Raw genomic sequence first — 22,294 nt, 5'->3', positions numbered from 1 at the left:
GGTTGCTCCATGCCAAAAAGTTGAAAAAACTGAGCGCACCGGCGCCGAAAAGCCCGTGGAGTAAGGGTGAAGCAACGATGACAGTCTTCTGGGGAATGAGTGGAACCCAGACACTGTAAACAACGGCAGTGGGGATCGGTGACCGAAATCACACGATTACACTGGCGACAACGTTTAAACCCGGTAAGAGGCCGGGACATGGAAAAAATAAAGTCCGTGTCGAACGAAAGAGCGAATGGGCCTAGGCCCAAAGCTCACCGGCCGGACAAAAATAAAAGAAAATGTTTTTATATATATATATATATATATATATATATATATATATATATATATATATATATATATATATATATATATATATAAGAAAAACCGAAAAAGTAGAGCACAGCGACCGAACTTAACTAAGAAAAGAAAAGAAACAGCCGTGGTGAAGAGAAGGCAATGCTGCAGAGATAGAAAATGTGTCTTCTTATCTCCGCGGAATTAAACGAACTGAGGATCCTCTCAGGAGATGCGCCCCCTAGTTCGGGCGGGAAGGCACGCGCGCATGCGCGGTGCAGTGCTCAAAAGATCGAGATCTTCAAGCAAGTTTGCTTTCGAGGCTGTCCGCTGCGGGGCTCCGTCGGTGACGTCACCCATGTGTGGGAATATGCTGCCTGCTTGTCCTGGGATAATCAGCAGATGAAAATAGAGACCAATTACTTAAGAACTCTGCCCTATAGAGAGCACCATGCATTAGAGCAGGGGAGTCAAACTCAAATCACATAAGGGGCCGAAATCTAAAACGTAGGCTAAGTCATGGGTCGGATTTTTTATTAAGATACTTGCCCCCTCCTTTGCTGACGCGCAGTGTGGGCCCCAGCACCAGCTCTGATGCTCACAGTACTTCTGTCAGCGTCGGATCAATTGCTGGCACCAAAACCCATGCTGCGTGCCAGCAAAAGAGGGGGTTAGTCTTAGAAGTATAGGGATGCAACCTCTCCAGCCCTACGCCGGCTACAAAATAAATAAAAAAGACTTTTCCTCTCTTTTAGGTCCTAGTTCATGCTTGCTGTCTACCAGCTATGGCAGGATACATATTTCAAATCTGACATATTGTAATCACAAAATAGAAAATAAAATTATTATTTCTACCTTTTGTTGTCTGGTCATTTTGCTTTTGGTCCCAGTTTCTCTTTCTGATTTTGTCTATCTTCTAATTCTCTTTCCAGCGTCTGCTGTCCATTTATTTTTCTCCTCTTCTCTCTTGCTCCAGTCCCTGTCTCCAACATATTGATTTTTCCCTTTCAACTTTTCTCCTTTTTTCTTTTCTGCCTCTGTCCACTCAAATCTTGCCTTCTTTCTCATCCTTCTTTTTAAATTTTCAGCTACCTATCAATTTTCTATCTTCTCTTATTCTGTAGCTCTCCCATTTCCCATCCTCCTATTTCCTCTTATTTCTCCTCCTCTCTCCTCTTGGTCCAACATTTTGCTCCCTCTCTTTTCTGTTATTGTTCTTCTTCCCTCCCCCCTAATGCTGAATAATGAGACGGAAGGGGAAAAAAAAAGGAGAGATGCTGCATCTCTCTCTTCCTTCCACCCCCCAGGCCTAACATTTCTCCCTCCCTTCCATCTTCAAATCCAACTTCTCTCCCTTTCTATTCCCAACTGCCCCCATCCCATCTCTCCCCCTGTCTGCCTGCCTCCCTCCCCCCAGGTCCACCATTTCTCCCTTTCTCTTCCCAACGGTTCTCCCCTTTTTTCCACACTACCCCAGGTCTAACCTCTCTCCCTTCATCTGCTCTCTTCACAGCCCATCGTGCCTTTCCCTCTGGCGCCGGTCCAATGTTGCTGTCGGGCCGTGGAATCTGCTAGCTTCAGCAATTCGGGAGTGCTGTGCGTGGCTCCTTCTCCTGCTTTTTGCCTGTCTCCAATGATGCGCAACTTTCTGTTTCCACCGGGTGACGGAGGACAGGAGGAGGCCAGTCACGAACAGCACTGCCGAGCCCAGCGGACTTTCCGGCGTGGCGTTGGAGTGGTGCGGAGGACACACTGGGCTCAGAAGGGGAAGACTGGGAACGTTGCTGTGGGCCACATAAAAAGACAAGGTGGGCCGGATTTGCTCCGCAGACCTTATGTTTGACACATATGCATTAGAGAATGACATAGTGGCTGTTACCCATGGGCTACACGCCGAAACAGAGAGAAAAAAGAATTGGTCGCCGCAGGTATGGGGACAAGGCCATTCACCGCCCCGTGGTGCAGTGAATGGCCTTGCCTCCATAGATGGAATGTGCATGGTCATCGATTGCGCGGTCCAGCAGCCCCCCCCTTCCCGATTGCCGCCGTCCGGGCATCTCCCTCCCTTCCCCCTCACCTTCGCTGTCAATTCTCCAAATAGCCCACGCCTTTAAACAAGTCATGCGGCAGCTGCTTAAAACTACTCCTCTGATGCAACTGGAAATAGGAAGTTGCGTCAGAAGAGAAGTTTCTGGTAGCTGCACATGACTTGATGAAAGGCTCGGGCAGATCGAAGAATCGTTAGCGAAGGTGAGGGGAAGGGAGGGTGATGCCTGGACCGCAGCGAAAGGGAGGGAGGGAAGGAAGAAGGGAGAGGGCTGCTTGGCTGCACTGTGTCCGATGGCCATGCTGCTGGTTTCTTCCTTCCCTCCGGAGCCTGGTCTTGTCGCATTAGCACAGGATTTTTTTTTTTGCTATATCCTCTTTGAATACTGTTTTCTTCCTACATTGAGATGCAAGCTCTTTCTTTACAGTTCCATTAGGAAGCCCTGTGCAACGTTAGTACAATAGCCTATTAATGCTTTTCCTATGAATGTTCACACACAGGATTCAGGAGTTGCGTGATATAATTTGTTTTACGATCTTTCCTAGCTGTTCCCATTCTTTATGGAATCCCTGGACCAAGAAAGAAATGCAAGCAATGGACAGACAACTCTGAGAAATGCAGGCTGGGGACATCATGACAAGAACAATAATGTCTGTGAGAATGAGGGCTTGAGATGAGAGGTTGAAGGTTGTGAAACATTCAGGCAGTGAGAGAGCTGTGGGAGACAAAAGTGATGAAAGCTGAGTGACAAAGAGAGCTCAAGAGTGGAACGAGCGACACCTTAACAGTCTTGTCCTTCTTCACTTGCTATTTTGTTATTCTGGTACTCCAGTATCTTATAAATAAATGCCAACCTTTTTTTGGCACTCTACCTAAAATGTTGCTTACCTCTGTACTAGATACTTCTGGTTCATGAATTCAGTGTCTTTCATTAAATCCCTTTTTTAAATCTAAAACACAGATTTCTGTGTGTAAAAGTGTCCCAGCAAGATCTTTTACTAGTTAAGGCATTGTCCCCTGCTTACAATGAATTGGATGGCCTCGGAGAGAAGACATGCGTTGTATTCCAGTCTCTTCCCAGTGGGAAAAGTCTTTCAAAAAAAAAAAGAGAATAACCACACTTGGGAAATACCTTAATTTCCCATGGAAGTGACTAACCTGGAGTTAACAATACTGCAAGGTCTAGGGGGTAAACCCCCCTTACGTTAAAATATTCACTGGGGTGGGGGTGGGTAGACAGAGAGATGGGAGGGAGAGGCACAGTAATGGAGCATATGGAAGAGGCAGAGAAAAGGCAGACAGTGGATGGAAGGAATTGAAAGAGGAGAAGATGAGGAAAGCAGAAACCAGACAACATTTTGCTTCAGGATAAAGTAGTATATTAGTTATGTTGATAAACATTTACAAACAAAAGCCCTGCCAGCTGAAGATCTTTCTCTAGTTTGGCAGCCAGAACTTTGATTTATAAAATGACAATTGTACAGAATATTGTTCCTTTTTATACTTTTAACAAAATAAGTTCAGTATAAAACTATTAGAGGCTTGTGTGGATGGGTCCAGCTGGTTTGAGGAAAAGGGGCAGGGACAGAGCTTGCAGGGATGGGGCGGAGACAGGGACACATTTTTTTTTCTCTATGGGCCTGTTGGATATGATTAGTGGCTGCTTGCAGAAATTGAAACTGGATATGTTGTTTCGAGCTCTCAGGCTAAGATGGGGTGGAGAGGTGCTCAGAAAAGTGTTTGGATTTCTGCAACTCCTGAATTGTGGATTGGGTTTGAACACCTATCGTATGCAATTTGGAAGAGACGTAACAGAATAAGTAGTTTACAATACTAATACAGTAAAAATGAGGCAATCCTATATGTTCCAGTGGGCTCACAATCTAAATGTTCTTGTAAAGATCACTACGTACAGCTGAGACAAGCACTGAAGAAAGCTGCACTGAAGAAAGCACGGAAAAATTATGTTCTTACCTGTTAATTTTCTTTCCTTTAGACGCAGCAGATGAATCCAGAGACTAGTGGGATAGCACACATCTACCAGCAGGTGGAGACAGAGAAACCAATTAACAGGTGGTCCTATTGACAGGCAGTCTTCCTGTATCTTCAGTATCGCTCCTTGCCCAAGTACCCGAAACAAATAACATTCCTTGTATGTAAAAAACTTATTTCCCATAATACCTTTCAAAGATAACAATATTGAACACAACCACCAACCCTAAGAAAACTTCCCAAATCTCGGAACATAAACCGACAAACATCCAGAAAGGGTGGGGCTCTGGATTCATCTGCTGCATTTAAAGGAAAGAAAATTAACAAGTAAGAACATAATTTTTCTTTCCTTAGCAACGGCAGCAGATGAATCCAGAAACTAGTGGGATGTAGCAAAGCAATCCTCAATCTGGGTGGGAAGCAAACGCCGCCTCCGCAACAACCCAAACACCAAACGCAGCCCCCACATTCACAACCACAGCTAACCTGGAAGGCATAGAGAACCTATAAGGTTGGAAGACCAATTAGCCACATAACAAATCTCGTTTAAGGAAAAACCTCTGGACTGAGTCCAAGGAGCCATCGCTCCAGCAGAATGGTCATGAAGGTCTTCCACCAACCGCTGCTCTGCCATCAAATAAGCGTAAAGTATGTCCTCCTGGACCCTGTGAGCGATGGAGGCATCGGACGCCGCCATATGTTTGTTACTTCCCATGATGAAAACAAAGAGGTGCGCTAAACAACTAAAACCTACTGATGGCAACGTACGCCACGCACCTTTAAGAAACACAATAAAGAAAAGCTCACCACCCCATTTCTCCTCCCCAGAAGAAAGGAAAAATGAGCGGCAGAAAAGAAAGGAGGACACCCCTCTAGAAGAAAAGTTATACTGTCCAAACTGACACCCCAGAAGTTGGAAATCAGAATCACCGCCTTACAAGGCCCACAACCCAGAAAACTCCTACAATGGCGCTCAAATTACCCATCCGGAGCCGTTCACCAAAGCACTCCCACACACTGTAAAATTTGTCAGCCGGATACACCACCACATCCATTGCCCCACAAAGTCCGGCTTATGTTAGTACAACATAGAATCCGCAGTTCTAACACAAGAAAAAGGGCAAATACTCACAACCTCATTGTCAGTGTTGGCAAATGATCAGCACAAGTAGGGCAGAACTGGTAAGTAGGAACTGTAGTCTTTTTTTTTTTTCTTTCTTTCCCTTCATTGTTAAAAAAAAAAAAAAAAAAAAAAATCGAGACCCAGTCAAACCCTGTATCACTGGAGGGAGGGTGAGGCAGAAATCTGGGGGGGGGGGGGGGGCCCAGGTGTAACCCCTAAAGCCTGCACCGTTCAGCTGGACACCCCTGTCTCATTGAAGAGAAACTTAACAGGAGAATAAAATTGCCCTCTCACTGAAGAGAAACCTCAACATGAGAAAATAAATTTCCAGCCACAGCCAGGAGCTAGTTGAATAGCGACCATCCCTTGCTGGGAGATAGAGAATACTGAAGATACAGGAAGAGTGCCTGCCAACAGGACCACCTGTTAATCAGTTTCTCTATCTCCACCTCCTGGTAGATGTGTGCTATCCCACTAGTCTCTGGATTCATCTGCTGCTGTTGCTAAGGAATGCAACTTTAAACCCTTGCTTTAAAAGCAATTTCAGTTTGCTATTGGTCTTTGCTTCCATTTGCTGGATGACAAGTCCAATCCACTGGCTCTTGACTGGTCTGGTGGGAATAAGGAAAACCTCTTTAAACCAGGAAAGTTGTACAGTGTCCCTAGCTTCATATGTTCAAAGTTAAAGCTCTTCCGACAAATATAAAGCTTTCAGAACTTGACATCTTAGTTCTTATATTTCACACAACCATTTAAACACAGTAACTTGCAAATTGATCAGCATGAAAAATGCTATGAAATGTTAATAGATAACAGATTTTTTTTAAGTCTTACGTTTCCATTCTTTATTTCCTCTCGTGCTAGCTGGACCACTCTTTTAACTTTGGATGCTATGCAGAGGTACTTGAAGAACCTTTGATGAGCAGACCAAAACTGTCCCCACATAGATTTTTTCATTCGCTGTTCGGCATCAATAAGATCAGCTGCTTGTTGAAATCTTTCTCTGGCCAACACCCACTTAAAGAAAATATCACACTTTAAGGTTTTGTGCATGTCTAAAAGAGATACAATACTTTTCAATGGAGAACCTACAGAGTAGATTCCTAAATATAGCCAGACTATTCTTATGTTACTTTAGCTTCTAGAGATAAATATGTAAACACAGTACTACACAGTTAGCAGTTCAACAATTTAAAATGTTTAACATGTACAATAACTTAAAGTTTATGTAATAAAGCAATTACACAATACAAATAAAGAACACAAACTCTCACAAAAAGATTAAAAACCTCATATCTAGAATTTAACCTATTTCAGTTTAAAATGGCTAAGTTACTAAAATGTCTGAAGTGCCTTAAAATCTCACAGTAACATGTGCTGATCCCATAGCCTAAGAAAAGAAGTAAAACATTTTCTTAAACTATAGCTTGCTGTTGGCTCAACTGGTCTTTATTTTCTGCATATAGGGAACATATCAATATATATCTTGCTAGCAGGTATGGAGAACACTTCAATAAGAGACTAATCTAATCTAATCTAATCTAAACCTTAAGTTTATATACCGCATCATCTCCATGAGAATGGAGCTCGACACGGTTTACAAGAACTTAAAATAGTGGGTAGAGAAGAAGAAAAAGGATTACATGAACTTATGTGTAGAAGGGGGGGAGAGAAAGGGGGGAAGGATAGAGCTACAATTTGCTGAAAAGCCAGGTTTTCAGTTGTTTGCGGAATAACTGAAGGGGAGCTCAGGTTCCGCAGCGGGGTGGTGAGGTCGTTCCAAAGACCTGTGATTTTGAAGAGAAGGGATTTTCCCCAGTTTGCCTGAATAGTGGATGCCGCGTGGAGAGGGGAAGGCTAGTTTAAGCCTTTGGGCAGTTCTGGAGGAGTCGGGACTGGAGGAGTTGAAAGACAGTGGGATAAGAGGAGGCAGGATTCCGTGAATGATCTTGAAAGCCAGGCAGAAACATTTGAAATGGATTCTGGAGATTATTGGAAGCCAGTGAAGTTTGGCAAGGAGTGGGGAGGCATGGTCAGACTTGCGTTTTGAGAAGATCAGTTTGGCTGCAGTATTCTGGATTAGCTGGAGTCTTAGAATACTTTTTTTTGATAGATTTAAGTAGATGGCGTTGCAGTAATCTAGTTTGGAGAGAATGATGGATTGGACAAGGATGGCAAAGTGTTGTTGGCTGAAGTAGGATCTAGCTTTCCTCAGCATGTGAAGGCTGAAAAAGCATGATTTTGCCAAGGAGTTGAGGTGGTCATTGAGGGAGAGAGAGGAATCAATAGTGATACCAAGGACCTTGCATGAGAACTCGAGCTGTAGTGTATCGCCTGTGGGTAGTGCGAAAAGTGTGGGCAGGTGTTCGAATTTTGGGCCGAGCCAGAGCAGTTTTGTTTTAGATTCGTTTAGTTTCATCTATACCGAGAGGGACCAGGCACGGAGTCTCATTATGCAAGCTGTAATGTTTTCGTGGAGGTTGGTGAGGTTCTGGTCAGTCTCAAGGAGGACAAGGATGTCATCTGCATAAGTGTAGATTGTTTCCAGGGGGGATAGTTGAAAGAGTTTCAGGGAGGACATGTAGATGTTAAAGAGAATAGGGGAAAGGGGTGATCCTTGAGGGACACCACAAGATGGAGTCCAAGGAATGGACATGGTGCCATTTGTGTTGACGGTGTAGGAACGGGAGCGTAAGAAGTTTGAGAACCACATTAGGACGGTGGAGTCGATTCCAATCTCGGAAAGTTGGTAAAGTAGTATGTCGTGATGGACGACATCAAAAGCAGCGGAAAGATCGAATTGTAGTAGGACAGCGAATTTGTTATGTGAGTGTAGTTGTTGTACCTTTGAAATTAGGGAAACTAGGAGGGATTCAGATCTAAAGCAGGGTCTGAAGCCAAGTTAGTAGGGGTGAAGAATGGAGAATCTCTAGAGATAGGAGGAGAGCTGGGTATGGCAACTATGGTTTCTAGAAGTTTGGTAAGTAGAGGGATATTTGCTATGGGACGGTAGTTTGATGGTAGGGAGGGGTCGAGATCGGCTTTTTTCAGAATAGATGACAAGGCAATGTGGCCCATTTTTGTGGAGAACAAGCCTGATAGTAGAGCAGAGTTAATGAGTCTCGTAAGGGAGGAGATGGCCTGTGCAGGAATGTTTTCATAAAGGTGGGATGGGAAAGGATCTAAGATGCATTTGCAGGATTTCAGTCTGAGGCAGAGTTTAGAGATCTGGGGTTCAGATATGGGTTCAAATGTCGTCCAGGATCTATCCGCTGGGATAGGGTTTGAGTCATTGGGAGGAAGAGAATTGTAAGAGACTGCTGAGGGGAAAGAGCTCCTTATGGTGGAAATCTTTTCATTGAAAAATTTGGCTAAGTCGTTTGCGGAAGGAGGGGAGAAGGGAGAGGTGGAGTCGTTTTTTGAGGTTAAGTTTCGCCAGATGTAGAACAGAGTACTATTTTGATTTTTTGATCTGGTGATTTTATCTCCATAGAAATTCTTTCTTGCTTTTTTTAGTATTGTGTTATAGCACTTGATGTTGTCTCGCCAGGATTGTTTGTCTGAGGGGGATTTCGATTTTTTCCATTTCCGTTCCAGGGCTCGACAATTCTGTTTTAGTTCCCTATGATATGGAAGGTACCAGTGGGCTTTGTGGGAGTGGGAGATAGATTTTGTAGATAAAGGGGCCAGAGCGTGGTAGGTAGTCCCGGAAAGGGTAACCCAATTATGCCAGATGGACTCTGGGTCTGTGTGTTTAGGAGAAGGGGGAAGTTGGTTAAGAAATTGGGTCCAGAACAATTCGCTCGTGATTTTTTTGCGGTAGGTGATAGATTTTGTGGGCCGGGGTGGAGTACCTAGATGAGACATGAAGATGGGGAGGCAGAAAGAGCCTAGAAGGTGGTCAGACCATGGGACAAGGTCCCAGCGGGCCTCTTCGGCAGAAGTTTTGTGCTCAGTCAGGTCGAGGAAGCTGAAGATGTCTAGTGTATGTCCTTTATCATGGGTAGATGTGGGTGGAGGAGTGGTGAAGCCAAGGGAGGTGAGGAAGTCTTTGAATTCAGTTGTGTCCATGCTGGTGTTATCGTCAAGGTGGAGGTTAATATCTCCTATGATCAGTAGTCTCTGGAATTTTAGGAAGACTCTTGTTATAGTCTCTAGGACAAGTTCAGAGGATTTATTCCAGGGGATAGGAGGGCGGTAGTGAAGCAAGATGCCTAGTGGGTGGGGTTGGAGTTCGTCTTTAACTGAAGCTAGTAAGAATTCTAGAGAGGCATGGCTGCCCTTTTCAAGGAGCTGAACATTAAAGAATGATTTGTAAAGCAGAGCCAGGCCTCCTCCTTTCCGGTTGATTCTGGGTGAGAAGAGGCCATGGTAGCCAGGGGGGCAGAGTTCGTTTTGTGTGAAAGTATCGTCTTTTCCGATCCATGATTCTGTGATGCACACGAAACCCAGATCGGAGTCATCGAGTAGGTACGATGCCATTCAAAATGGAACAATGGATCTTTGCCATGCTGCTGAATTTTCAACTTTGTAATTTAGATCACAGTTCTTCAACCGCCGGTCCGCGGACCGGTGCGGGTCCGCAAAAAAATCGTGCCGGTCCGTGAAGGATTCAGGACCCCGCCGCAGCAAAAGGTGCCGGCGTCAGCTGACGTGCAACTTCCTGTTGCCGTCGCTATGCCGGCACTCCTGCCTGCCACCACGGACTCCTGCCGCGTTTGTCTCCGCACCCACAGAAAAGCAGCGGCAGGTCTGTGTGCTTTTAACTTCGGCACACAGCTGCCCCTAGGCAGTATTTTAGCGCGGTTTCATGAGGCAGCCTCGGGGCCTTTGGTAGGCCGGCCCACATCGCATCATCAAAGTGGGCCGACCTACCAAAGGCCCCGAGGCTGCCTCATGAAACCGCGCTAAAATACTGCTTAGGGGCAGCTGTGTGCCGAAGTTAAAAGCACACAGAGCTGCTGCTAGCCTACATAGAGGGAACATTTTCTGGAGAGGGAAGGAGGGAAGGGAGAATGGATACTCCTGGACAAGGTAGGGGAAGAGGCTTCTGCTGACAGGGGAGAAGGGAAAGGGAAGGGATGAGAATTACTGTTGGATAAGGGGAGGAGGAAAGGGAAAAGGAGTACTCCTGGACAAGGGAGGAGAAGGGGCTACTGCTGACAGGGGAGAAGGGGAAGAGAGTTACTGTTGGATAAGGGGAGGAAGAAAGAGAGAAGGGAAAGGGAAGGGATGAGAATTACTGTTGGATAAGGGGAGGAAGAAAGAGAGAAGGGGTACTCCTGGACAAGGGAGGGGGGGCTACTTCTGACAGGGGAGAAGGGAAAGGGAAGGGACGAGAATTACTGTTGGATAAGGGGAGGAAGAAAGGGAGAAGGTACTGCTGGACAGGGGAGGAGGAACATTGGAAGGAAACAACTGGCAGGGAGATTAGAGGAGGGGAAGGAGTCAGGATGGAATGGAAAGATCAGATGAGGGAAAGGGGAGAGACAGAGGAATGACAAGGTAGAGAGAGACTGATGCTGGGAATGGGGGTCAGATGAAAAATAAGGAAAGAGGGACAAAGATGCTAGATCTGGTGTAGGAGAGAGGGGCATAGAAAGAACGCAGATACCATATGGGAGGGGGAGGGGTGAGGGCAGACAGTGGATGGAAGAGGCAGATGCTGGATTGAAGAGACAGAGGGCAGACACTGGATGGAAGAGAGTGAAAAGACGATGAAAGCAGAAACCAGAGACGACAAAAAGGTAGAAAAAATAATTTTATTTCTATCTTGTGATTAGAATATATCAGATTTAAAATATGTATCCTGCTAGAGCTGATGTTAGACATAACTGGGGAGTGCAAAGCCCAGGCAGTGCGTCTTTAGCTTCCAGCTGGCTTAGGGCTCTCTCTGACCAGGAGGCAGTTGCCCTAGTTGCACTCCCCCTAACACCATTCCTGCCATGTGTGACTGCGGTATTCTGTTAGCATGATATTTGTGTAGCATTCTGTAATAATTTGGCTTATTCAGTTTTCTTGATAGTAGAGGGGATATATGTGAAGGGGAGGGGAGACGGGGGTTTTGTTGATCCTTGCCCTGTATTATTTATATTTATAAAATGACAATTGTACAGAATATTGTTTCTTTTTATACTTTAATAAAATATGTTCAATATAAAATCATAACTATTTGAGGCTTGTGCGGATGGGATCAGATAGTTAATGGGACCGAGCTCGCAGGGACAGGGCGGCAATGGGGTTTTTAAAAATTTCAGTCTTATTAGTTTGCCGGTCCACGAAATAATTATTTTATTTCCGCCGGTCCATAGGTGTAAAAAGGTTGAAGAACACTGATTTAGATGACTAATTTCTGCTCTCTCTGTGCCCTGTGGAATGTCAGCTCTGTTATTAATAAGTTTGTCTACATCCATAACCTCTTTCTCTCTCATATTCTGACTTGGCTTTGCCCTAAAGACTCTGCTTCAATTGCTGCCCTATTTTATGGCGATTACCTTTTCTCCCACACACTTTGCCCAGTTGACTGTGGAGATGGTATCAGGCTGCTATTCTCACTTTCTTGTAGATTTAAACCTCTTCTTCTACCTCATTCTCACTGCTTTTCTTCCTTTGTAGTTCAAACCATCTGTCTAGTCACTTCACTACATGTCCATGTAGAAGACATTTAAAATCGACCTTCCCCTCCGATAAGTCCTTTTCTTTTCTTCTTCTACTCGTAAACCTTCATCTCTTTCCAGGATTTTAAGATTCATTGTTAAGATCCCCTCTGACTCTTATGCCTTTAAGTTTCTCACCAATATTGTTATTCAATCTACAGCTGTGCTCAACTATCCTTGCTCACCAGAATGGCCACTGCCTTGATTTTCTGTTCTCAAACTGATCACTCTCCAGTTTCTCCACCTATGTTCTTCCTCTCACCGACACCATCACCTTGATAAATGTACTGGTGATAAGATGGGAGGGGATTAAGTGGGAAAGTTAAGAATCTTCAGGCTATTGACCCCTGCAATCTTTTCATCCACTATGTTAAATAACTCCTTCAATAAGGCTCTTCCTACAATACTATTTCCTTTTCGGCTCTGGACATACTCATTCCACCTGTTCCCCATTCTGTAAGGCAGTGTTTTTCAACCTTTTTTGGGCAAAGGCACACTTGTTTCATGAAAAAAATCACGAGGCACACCACCATTAGAAAATGTTAAAAAATTTAACTCTGCGCCTATATTGACTATATATAAAGTAATTCACTTGAGTGCCACCGCCGCCATCGGGAACAGGCCATCGCCAAGTTCTCCCTGCTTCTCTTCCCAGCGGGGCCGACCAACTCTCGCCACCCGTCGTCAATTCTAACGTCGGAGAGGACGTTCTAGGCCAGCCAGGCAGCGATTGGCTGGCCCAGAACGTCCTCTCCGACGTCAGAATTGACGCGAGTGGCGAGAGTTGGCCGGCCCCACAGGGAAAAGCAGGGAGAACTTGGCGCCGGCCTGTTCCCGATGGCGGCGGTGGCACTCAAGTGGCTAAAGAGCCGCAGTTTGCCGGCCTAGGGACAACACTGGAGGGTGGCCAGCTGTGCACCCCCTTGGGACGTAAACCCGGGGTGGGGCAAACCGCCCCCCCCACCCTGGTATGCCACTATCTGTACCTCACTCTCTCCCTATGACCAAAAATTCTCCTTTCTTCTATTCCCCGTGTACACAACCATCTCTTTCCCTCCCTTCCTCTCTCCAAAGTCCATGCCTTCTGTGTCCAAAAACGCATTCCCTCCCCCACCTCAGCATCTCTTTCCCTCCCTTCCTCTCTCCCAAGTCCATTTCTTCTGTGTCCAAAAACGCATTCCCTCCCCCACCTCAGCATCTCTTTCCCTCCCTTCCTCTCTCCCAAGTCCATTTTTTCTGTGTCCAAAAACCCATTCCCTCCCCCACCTCAGCATCTCTTTCCCTCCCTTCCTCTCTCCCAAGTTCATGCCTTGTGTCCAAAACGCACTCCCTCCCCCCTTTTGTGTTCCGTGTTTGCCTCCCAGCCCATCTTTGCAACTTTCTCAGCAAAACGAAGCTCAAGCCGCGAGGCTTGTCTTCTGCTTCCTGCCTGCCCTACCGCGCACAAATAGCCGAACGGAAGTATTCTCCGACGTCAGCGCTGACGTCGGAGGGCAGGCTTTGCTTAAGCCCTCCCTCCGACGTCAGCGCTGACATCGGGGAACGCTTGCGATCGGCTATATGTTAGCTGCAGGGCAGGCAGGAACAGAAGACGAGCCTTGCGGCTCGAGATGTATTGAACTCCGCGGGTCCCCCGTCCAGCTCTCTCCTGTCCACGTGGGGCGGATCGCCCCTCTCCCTAGACTGTGGCCTAGGACCCTGGGGGAGCCCGGGGCCCCTGAATGCAGGACTGGTGGTACTGCCCTGATGGCGGCCCTGACCGTACGGCACACCAGGCAACATCTCGCGGCACACTAGTGTGCCGCGGAACAGCGGTTGAAAAACACTGCTGTAAGGTGTACCAAATCTTAGTCTTAGCTGACTTCCAGAATGTGCTACTTGCATTCCTGTTCCCAATTTGCTGAAAATCCTTTTCTAAATTCCTGTACCCATGCTGACTTTATACATTTCAAATTCTTGTTGACCTTTTGGCTTGCTTTTTCACTTACCAAGACTACTAATTTGCTCCAACTCTTACCATCTGTCACATTGAAATCTCCCTTAAGTGCCTTCACCTCCAATCCCCCTTCACATTCTCCTCAGCCTATAGCAGTCTTTCAAGACAAGGTTCACAAGATCAACGGTGTTCTCAAGTGAGTCACTTCAACTTCTCCTACCCACTTCATTCTCTCAACCTTCCTTCCACCCTTGCTGCCTTTTTTAAAATCAAAGAACTGCATATCTTTCTTCTCCAAACTCACTACCTGTTCCACTGATTCCCACCCATCTACTCAGCACTCTCTCTCACCTTTGTTATATCTTCAATCTTTCACTATCCACTGCAACTGTTCCTGATGTCTTCAAACATGCTACGGTTATGCCACTCCTTTAAAAAACACAAAAAAAACCCCCAACCCAAAACAACATTCATTGGATCCTACCTGCCTTTTCAACTATCACCCCATTTCCCTCCTCTTTCTTAGTCAAGCTACTTTAAAGTCAAGACAATAGCAGTGACCACCACATTCGACTTTTGCCCTCTAAATTCAACAGAAACAGCCCTTGCTAAAGTCTCCAGTGATCTGTTCATGGCCAGACACAAGGGCCTCTATTCTAGCCTCATCCCTCATCCCTCTATCTACTGCTTTTGACACTGTTGATCACTACTTACTCCTCGATACAGTATACTCCCTTGGATTTCAGAGCTTTAGTCTATCTCCGTTTTCTCATCTCTCTCATAGCACTTTTACTGTATGCATCTCTACTTATTCCCTTAGTGCTCTGCTCTTTATGCTGATGACTCCTAGATCTACCTCTCCACACCAGAAGTTTCAGCAGGAATTCAGACCCAACATTGCTGTCTGGAAGTTTCAGCAGGAATTTAGGCCCAACATTGCTTACTTGTCCAACATTGCTGTCTGGAAGTCGCACCACTATATGAAACTGAACATGGCCGAGACAGAGTTTCTTATCTTTCCACTTACAACCACCACTCCTCTTCCCCCATTCTCTATTTCTGTGAATAACTCTCATCCTTCCTGTATGATCAGCTTGTAACCTTGCAGTCGTCTGTTTCCTCTCTCTCTCTCTCTACACATATCCAATAGACTGCTACAAGCCCATCATTTCTTTCTCTAGATAACCAAAATTCATCCCTTCCATTCTGAATACACTACCATAAACCATATCCACACTTATCACCTCATACTTAAATTACTGTGACTGGTTTCTTACAAGTCTCCCACTGTTATCCATAAGAAACTACTAAGTGGAAAACCACAGAACCTATCCTGTTCTGTAAATAGACCCAACACCCAAGTTGCCACTGTTAACTCTTATGTATGCAAACTATAGCCCAAGTGCCTCTGTAAACCCTAATATATATGAAACCTGTAACTGCTATCTCTCAATATGTATTATCAGTCTATAAACTGCCATCTCTTGAAATGTATGTAAACCCTTATTATGTATGCAAACTTGTAACCAATTCTTGGCTCTTTTGGGAGGATGGGCTGAATAAATGAACAAATAAACCATCTATTCAAAACTCTGCTGCACAACATATTCTGCCGGTGTCATGATGTTTACATTAGCCCTCTTCTCTAGTCAATATGTATTACTTGGCTCCCTATCCATTTTTACATGTAGTTCAGTGTTTGAGTGTACACGGCCTGGCCACTGCAGCCGGGGAGCCCTCCCTGCTCTCCCCCCACAGCTGAAGCCGTTACCGGGTTCCCTGTCTGACTTCCCGGCCACTGCACCCACCCACCCTCAAAGTCCACCCTGTTACTTTGTTGGAGCTGGACTGGCTCCCTCCTCCTCCAGCAGCACTCCATGAAGGGACATAGGAAGTAATTCACACAATGTGTAGATGACCTGGAACCTTCTCTCCAACGTCAGAATTGACGTCAGAGGGAAGGCTTGTGGGCCAGCCAGGTGCAGCATGTGAATCGCTGCATGCACTGTCCCTCCACAGAGTTGCTGGTGGGGGAGGATGGAGCGAGTCCAACTCCAACTAAGTGACAGGGTCGGCTTTGGGAGAGAGGAAGGTGTGGGTGGGCGAGGCAGGCATGGATCAGCTTGGCTTCAGGAGGGGTGGGGTGGGGTGCGGGCGAGGCAGGCTGGGATCGGCTTCTGTGGATGGGTCGGCTTCAGGAGAGGGGGGTGCGGGTGGGGCAGGCTGGAATGGCTTCTGTGGACAGGTTAGGTTGGCTTTGGGAGACGGGGGGATGCGGATGGGGCAAGCAAGGATTCCTGGCATGCAACCTAATTTTGGAAGGCAGGGAAGGGGAGGGGCATAAACTTGACACAGAAGAAAGGGAAGGGGTATGAACACGGGACACAGGAGGGAAGGAATAGAAAGGAGAATTGTTAGAAACATAGAAACAGACAGCAGATAAGGGCCACGGCCCACCTAGTCTGCCCACCCTAATGTCCCTCCCCTACCTTCGCCCTGTGAATAGATCCCATGTGACGATCCCATTTGGCCTTAAAATCAGGCACGCTGCTGGCCTCGATCACATGCAGTGGAAGACTATTCCAGCGATCAACCACCCTTTCTGTGAAAAAGAATTTCCTGGTGTCAGCTCGTAGTTTCCCTCCCCTAATTTTCCATGGGTGCATAAATGTGTGAGTGAGAGGGAAAGGAAGAAAGAGGAAAATTGGGCATAGAGAGAAAGAGGAGAGAGGTAGAGTTGCATGGGGAAAGAAGGATGAGAGGAGAAATGTTGGATATGGTGGTGGAGAGGGAACAGAGGGACAGATTGAAGGATATGCAAGGGGGAGGAATGTTGGACAGTGATGAAGGAGAAATGTGGTATTGTGCTGGAGAGGGGTGATAGAAGGAGAAATGGAGATGGTGGGCAGTGGTGAAAAATGCTGCACATGATCCGGGGGATGAGAGAAGGAGAAATGTTGTATGTGGCAGTAGAAGGGGTGGGATAGATGCCTGGATCTCTCCAGACAGATGGACAGTGATAGAGACATATTGCCATTAGGAGTGGAGAGAGGAAGAAAAGATTGGACTCATGGAGGGGGAGAGATAGAGACAGAAAGATGTTGGTTGGGGAAGGGAATGGGGTCCAGAGGGCCCAGAGGAGAGGTAGAAAGAAATATTGGATGCACAGTCAGAAGGAAATGCAACCCAGAGACTCATTAAATCACCAAAGGTAGGAAAAATAATTTTATTTTCAATTTAATGATCAAAATGTGCCAGTTTTGTGCATTTATATTTTCTGTCATTATTTTGCTCTATATTTGTCTATTTTTCTATAGTTGTTACTGATTGCATATGTAAAGTCATCTGCCTTGATCTCTTTGAACCCCCCCAAATATAAACGATAATTCACATTTTCTCTGCGTACAGTGTGCTTTTTTAATTTTGTGATTATCATTATGTATTAAGATTATATTGTGTGTATATGAAAAATGGATAGAATAAATTGCATTGCAATTAGTACTATTATTATGGGGGGTAGAGCTTGGGCAGGGGTACTTTGTTGGTATTTGTTAGGCTTAGGGGGTACTTGGATTGAAGAAGCTGAGAAACACCGATGTAGTTCATACTCCTCTTACTAACTTACAAGTGCATTCATTCAGCAGCTTCTCAGTATCTCTCCACCCCTCTCCAGGAACTCAGTTCATCAGGTAAGTCTCTTATCCATACCCTTCTCCTCTACAGCTCTACTACGCACTGTTCCTTTTATCTTGCTGGAACAAACTTCCTGAGTCAGTACATCAAGCTCCGTCTCTGGCTGTATTCAAATCGAGGCTAAGCACCCACCTTTTTGAGGATGTTTTTAACTCCTATTCACATGTTCAGTACCCAAGTCCATTTTAATCATTCCCACAATAAACAGTTCCCTAATCCCTTATTTGTCCTGTTTGTCTATCTTGAAAAGCTGCGTCAAGCAGGAATCGTCTAATTTGTGTTTAGTGTACAATGCTGTGCATGTCTAGTAGCGCTATAGTAATTAGTAGTATTGTAATTATTAGATTCTGGCAAAAGTCTCAAATAAGAGTATGCACAACTGTTGCAAAACACATTTTACATAACCAATAGAATGGTCAGAAAATTCCTTCCCCTACAGAGATGTACAACCAAATGTTAGGTGGTGGTTTATTAAGTAAGAGCTTGCTGTTCCTCAATACCATATCTTTGCTATTGGATTGATGTTTGCATATTTTGAAAATACCAATAAAAATTAAGCTTAAAAATAAAGGGACGGAAGCTATTTTGCTTGATCCATCACCATTAATAATGTGCCCCTTCTATAAAAAAAGGCAGACAGGTACACAAAAATAGTTTCAGCAAGGAGTAACTTAAAAACATTTTCTAATTGTTGAATCGTTTCTGGCTATGACAGCAAAATTTATCATTACACAAAAAACATTCAGTCATCAGTGTTTGCTTATTGAACCATCTTTGCTAGCTTCCCAGCCCAGAGCTTTGCTTTCTCAGGTATAGACTAGCTATCCTTTAAATACTCTTATTACTTTGGATTTTACGGGCTCTAACATATAAACATATTTCACAAGAAGGGCCCACACAAATAGACATAAAATTAATCTGCGTTTGTTAACCGATGTTTGAAGCACATTTTTGACATCTTTTAAAACCCAATTTCTTCAGTCATTGGTCACTTCCTTTTCTTTTGTGTGAAAAACCAAACTGGAAGCAAGACCTGTGTCTGCAAATGCAGTACAACAAATTGAAAGGTTTGGATGTCTGAGATCTCATAGGTACACTCCTGTATGCCAGAAAACTTCTCAGAGGTTTCTAAGCTCTGGAGAGCTGACCTGCTCATTTGTGTCATGGTATCACCACTTGTGTGGCTATGACAATCCTATGAATCCACAGAGCTTGATTTTCTGCTGGAGAACATCTGAACCTTTGGTCAGCTAAACAAAATGTTCCGCAAAGACTAACAAAAGTAGAAAATTTTTACATAGTGCAAATGAAGGTCTTTTTTAGGTTCATTTGTTTCAATAATGTATTTAGAATCAAAGGCGTTATCTTTTGTAAAACAAATATATTTGCATATTTATATTTTTTAGAAAACTATCTAAATACTGTATTTCATGGGTATTTACAGGGTCATAGGGTCATTTACAGAGTAAACTGATCAATGCAAAAGAATGCTAAATGCTAGACACACAAAATATAGAGCTAAAGATCAAAAGCAACAGTACTGCCTCACCAGTTTGACAGATTTATTGTACATCTTGATGTAATAGTCAGAGAGATGGACTTCTTCAATTTTGAAGGTCACACCTGTAAAGCTCAGCTGTCTTGCTATGTACATTCCTCGCAGTTTCATATCCATAGCAACTATTTCCATGGCACCAACACCTCTAAACAGTAAAAAAAAAGATATGGAAAAATTTAACAAATCAGTACATTTTTCATCATCAATTAGCAATGAAATTAGACAGCACCTTCTTTCCACAGCTTGAATGAAGTCATTAAATTCCCTAAATGGGGTTCCTTGACCCCATATTCCCAGACGATTCATATAAGCCATATTCCGTGGCTCTGAAGCACCTAAAAAAAAAAATAAATAAAAACCAACTAAATATCCACATTTCCCTGATAGAAACAATTAGTAAAGCTTCTCAAATATTATGGATTTTGATGTAAATACCTGTGGCACTAGCATATATAACTCTGGCTTTTGGCAGTTTATTCTGAAGTTCTAATACAGCTAAACCTGTCTTCGTCGGTTTAGAAGATCCAACAGGACACAGGTTCTTAGCTTTGTGACATTCATCAAAAATTATCTGTAAAATGTGTAATTAAGGAATATAGATTTTATAACACATTAAAGCATAAAACCTGAATACATAATTTTTTGAAAATTCAGTCCCTCAATTACATATTTCTGAAGTTCTTATTCCATCAGTTCTGAAAATGCAAGTGTAAAAAAAACAGATCTTAACAAGAGACAGAAATATGATGACAGATAAAAGACCAAGTGGCTCATCCAGTCCATTCTGCTGCATCCACTATCTCCTCTCCCAAAGAGAGATCCCACATGTCTGTCCAACTCCTTTCTTGAATTCCGACAGTGTCTCCACTACCTCTACAGCAGGGATCTCAAAGTCCCTCCTTGAAGGACGCAATCCAGTCGGGTTTTCAGGATTTCCCCAATTAATATGCATTGAAAGCAGTGCACGCACATAGATCTCATGCATAGTCATTGGGGAAATCCTGAAAACCCAACTGGATTGCGGCCCTCAAGGAGGGACTTTCAGACCCCTGCTCTACAGGGATACTATTCCAAGCAATTACTACCCTTTCTGTAAAAAAGGTATATCCTTAGATTAGTCCCATCACCTTTTAACTTCATCCTATGCCCTCATATTCTGGAGCTTCCTTTCAAATAAAAAGACTCACATCATCCACATTTATGCCATGTAGGTGTTTAAACACCTCCATCCTAACTCTCCTCCAAAGTATATACGTATTGAGATCTTTAAGTCTGTCCCCATATGCCTTCTGACAAAGACTACCAACAATTTTACTAGCCTTCCCCTGGACTAACGCCATCCTGCTTATATCTTTTTGAAGATGTGGTCTCCAGAATTAGAGGTCTCACCAGAATCTTACACAGGGGCATCAATACTTCCTTTTTGCTACTGGCCATACCTCTCCCTAAGCACCCTAGTATCCTACTTTTCAACCTATGTGGCCACCTTTAAATCACCACTGTTCCTCTTTCATGCATAAATGTTCTTCACTCCCTAAACTGTACTGTTTCCTTTGGATTTTGTAGCCCAAATGCATGAACTTGCATTTCTTAGTGTTAAATCTTAGCTGCCAAGTTTCAGACCATTCTTCAAGCTTCGCTAGGTCCTGCCTCATATTATTCACACCTTCAGGAGTGTCTACTGTATTGCAGTTTTTGGAATCATGCAAAAAAAGAGGCAAATCTTGCCTGACAACCCAGCAATATCTCTCACAAAAATATTAAAAACAGGCCCAAGAACCAAACTTTGAGGCATGCCACTGGTAACATCCCTTTCCTCAGAGCAATCGCTATTGACCACAAATAGATGCTATGGTATCTGCTATACAATGAAAAAAAAAATTATATCCCAACTAATAAAAATCCTAGGCACATTACAGAGTAAGGATTTATAAAAATTACAAAACAAAACTTGATTACTATTTTAATTTTATTTTTTTTTTTCAAATTGTAAATTTTAATTTCTTGCACAATACAGAAACTTTTCCTGTTGAAGGTCCTCTACAATTTCTCTCCAGAACTGCAGACCTGTGACTGAAAATGCATAGAAACAATGCTGAAACTTTCATGCATCTGAAATTAAGGAGTGCTCATTCTTTGTGATGAGCATAAAGCACTTAATTAGATTCAGCTGTATGAACCGTTTAAAACTATCAGACACTTGAAATGAATTTGATATTTGACAACCAATGTTAGCTTTTGAATCGTGAGTGTAATATGCTCAAATATTTTTAGGCCAAATTTTGAGTCACAGCTTTCTGAATAACTTGTAGAGTATAAAGATCTACTAGGTAAACAAGTCATACTGAAAACTAGCACTTTTGGTTCCTAAATGGACTTTCACTCTGATTTACTCAAACTAAGATTACAAGATGAAAGGATACTGCTCCATCGAAGTCATCTCCACACCAATGGAGAAGCTGCTTTAACCTGGTTTTGTATTTACCACTACTCTGGCTTTCACCAATCAAAGAAGAATATGTAGCAAATATGACACCTTTCTTCACACTTCCATTGTGTTTTGAAGAAATTTTTCCATATTTAAACTGCAAAGGGAAATAACATTTAGTTTGTACATATGACCTCAGACAAAGACCAATGTTATGTAATCTTTTTTTCTGAATGAGTCAAATTTTAAATGTGGTAAGTTTGTACATTTAGACTTAGGCCCAGATTCACTAAAGAAATTGAAGTCAATCGCTGTTGGCAGATTCCTGGCCAAATTTAAAACAGCAATTGATTTGCTATCAAGTTTGCATGCAAATGATTTGCACGGAGGTGAAAATCATTTGCATGCAAACTCCGACTCAAAAGCAACTGACTTGGGGCAGAGCCCTTGCAGTAATGACAGGAGAAGTAGCCTCCTGCCGGCTTTTTTTTTTTTTTTAAATCAGGCAGATATTTTGCGTGTACTACACACGCAAAATAACTGCTCGATTAAAATAAAAATTAAAAAAGCACCCCCTCTTCA

At 43.8% G+C, this 22,294-nt stretch overlaps 1 protein-coding gene across 2 annotated transcripts in view; it reads right to left on the bottom strand.

Moving 5' to 3' along the window:
• The window catches only part of SBNO1 (strawberry notch homolog 1), a 199,999-nt gene that overhangs the window by 96,630 nt on the left and 81,075 nt on the right, over positions 1-22,294 (bottom strand). For both annotated transcript variants that reach the window (XM_033956400.1, XM_033956401.1), the window contains 5 exons: positions 21,708-21,869; positions 19,720-19,855; positions 19,514-19,619; positions 19,276-19,429; positions 6,276-6,458 (listed from right to left, as the gene is read on the bottom strand). In XM_033956400.1, coding sequence (XP_033812291.1) covers positions 6,276-6,458; positions 19,276-19,429; positions 19,514-19,619; positions 19,720-19,855; positions 21,708-21,869 — 741 coding nt within the window. The remainder of the gene's footprint in view (positions 1-6,275; positions 6,459-19,275; positions 19,430-19,513; positions 19,620-19,719; positions 19,856-21,707; positions 21,870-22,294) is intronic.

The sequence above is a fragment of the Geotrypetes seraphini genome, chromosome 8, assembly GCF_902459505.1.
Source record: "Geotrypetes seraphini chromosome 8, aGeoSer1.1, whole genome shotgun sequence".
In the NCBI taxonomy this organism is placed as follows: domain Eukaryota; kingdom Metazoa; phylum Chordata; class Amphibia; order Gymnophiona; family Dermophiidae; genus Geotrypetes; species Geotrypetes seraphini.
This window is presented reverse-complemented; position numbering and strand designations above follow the sequence as displayed.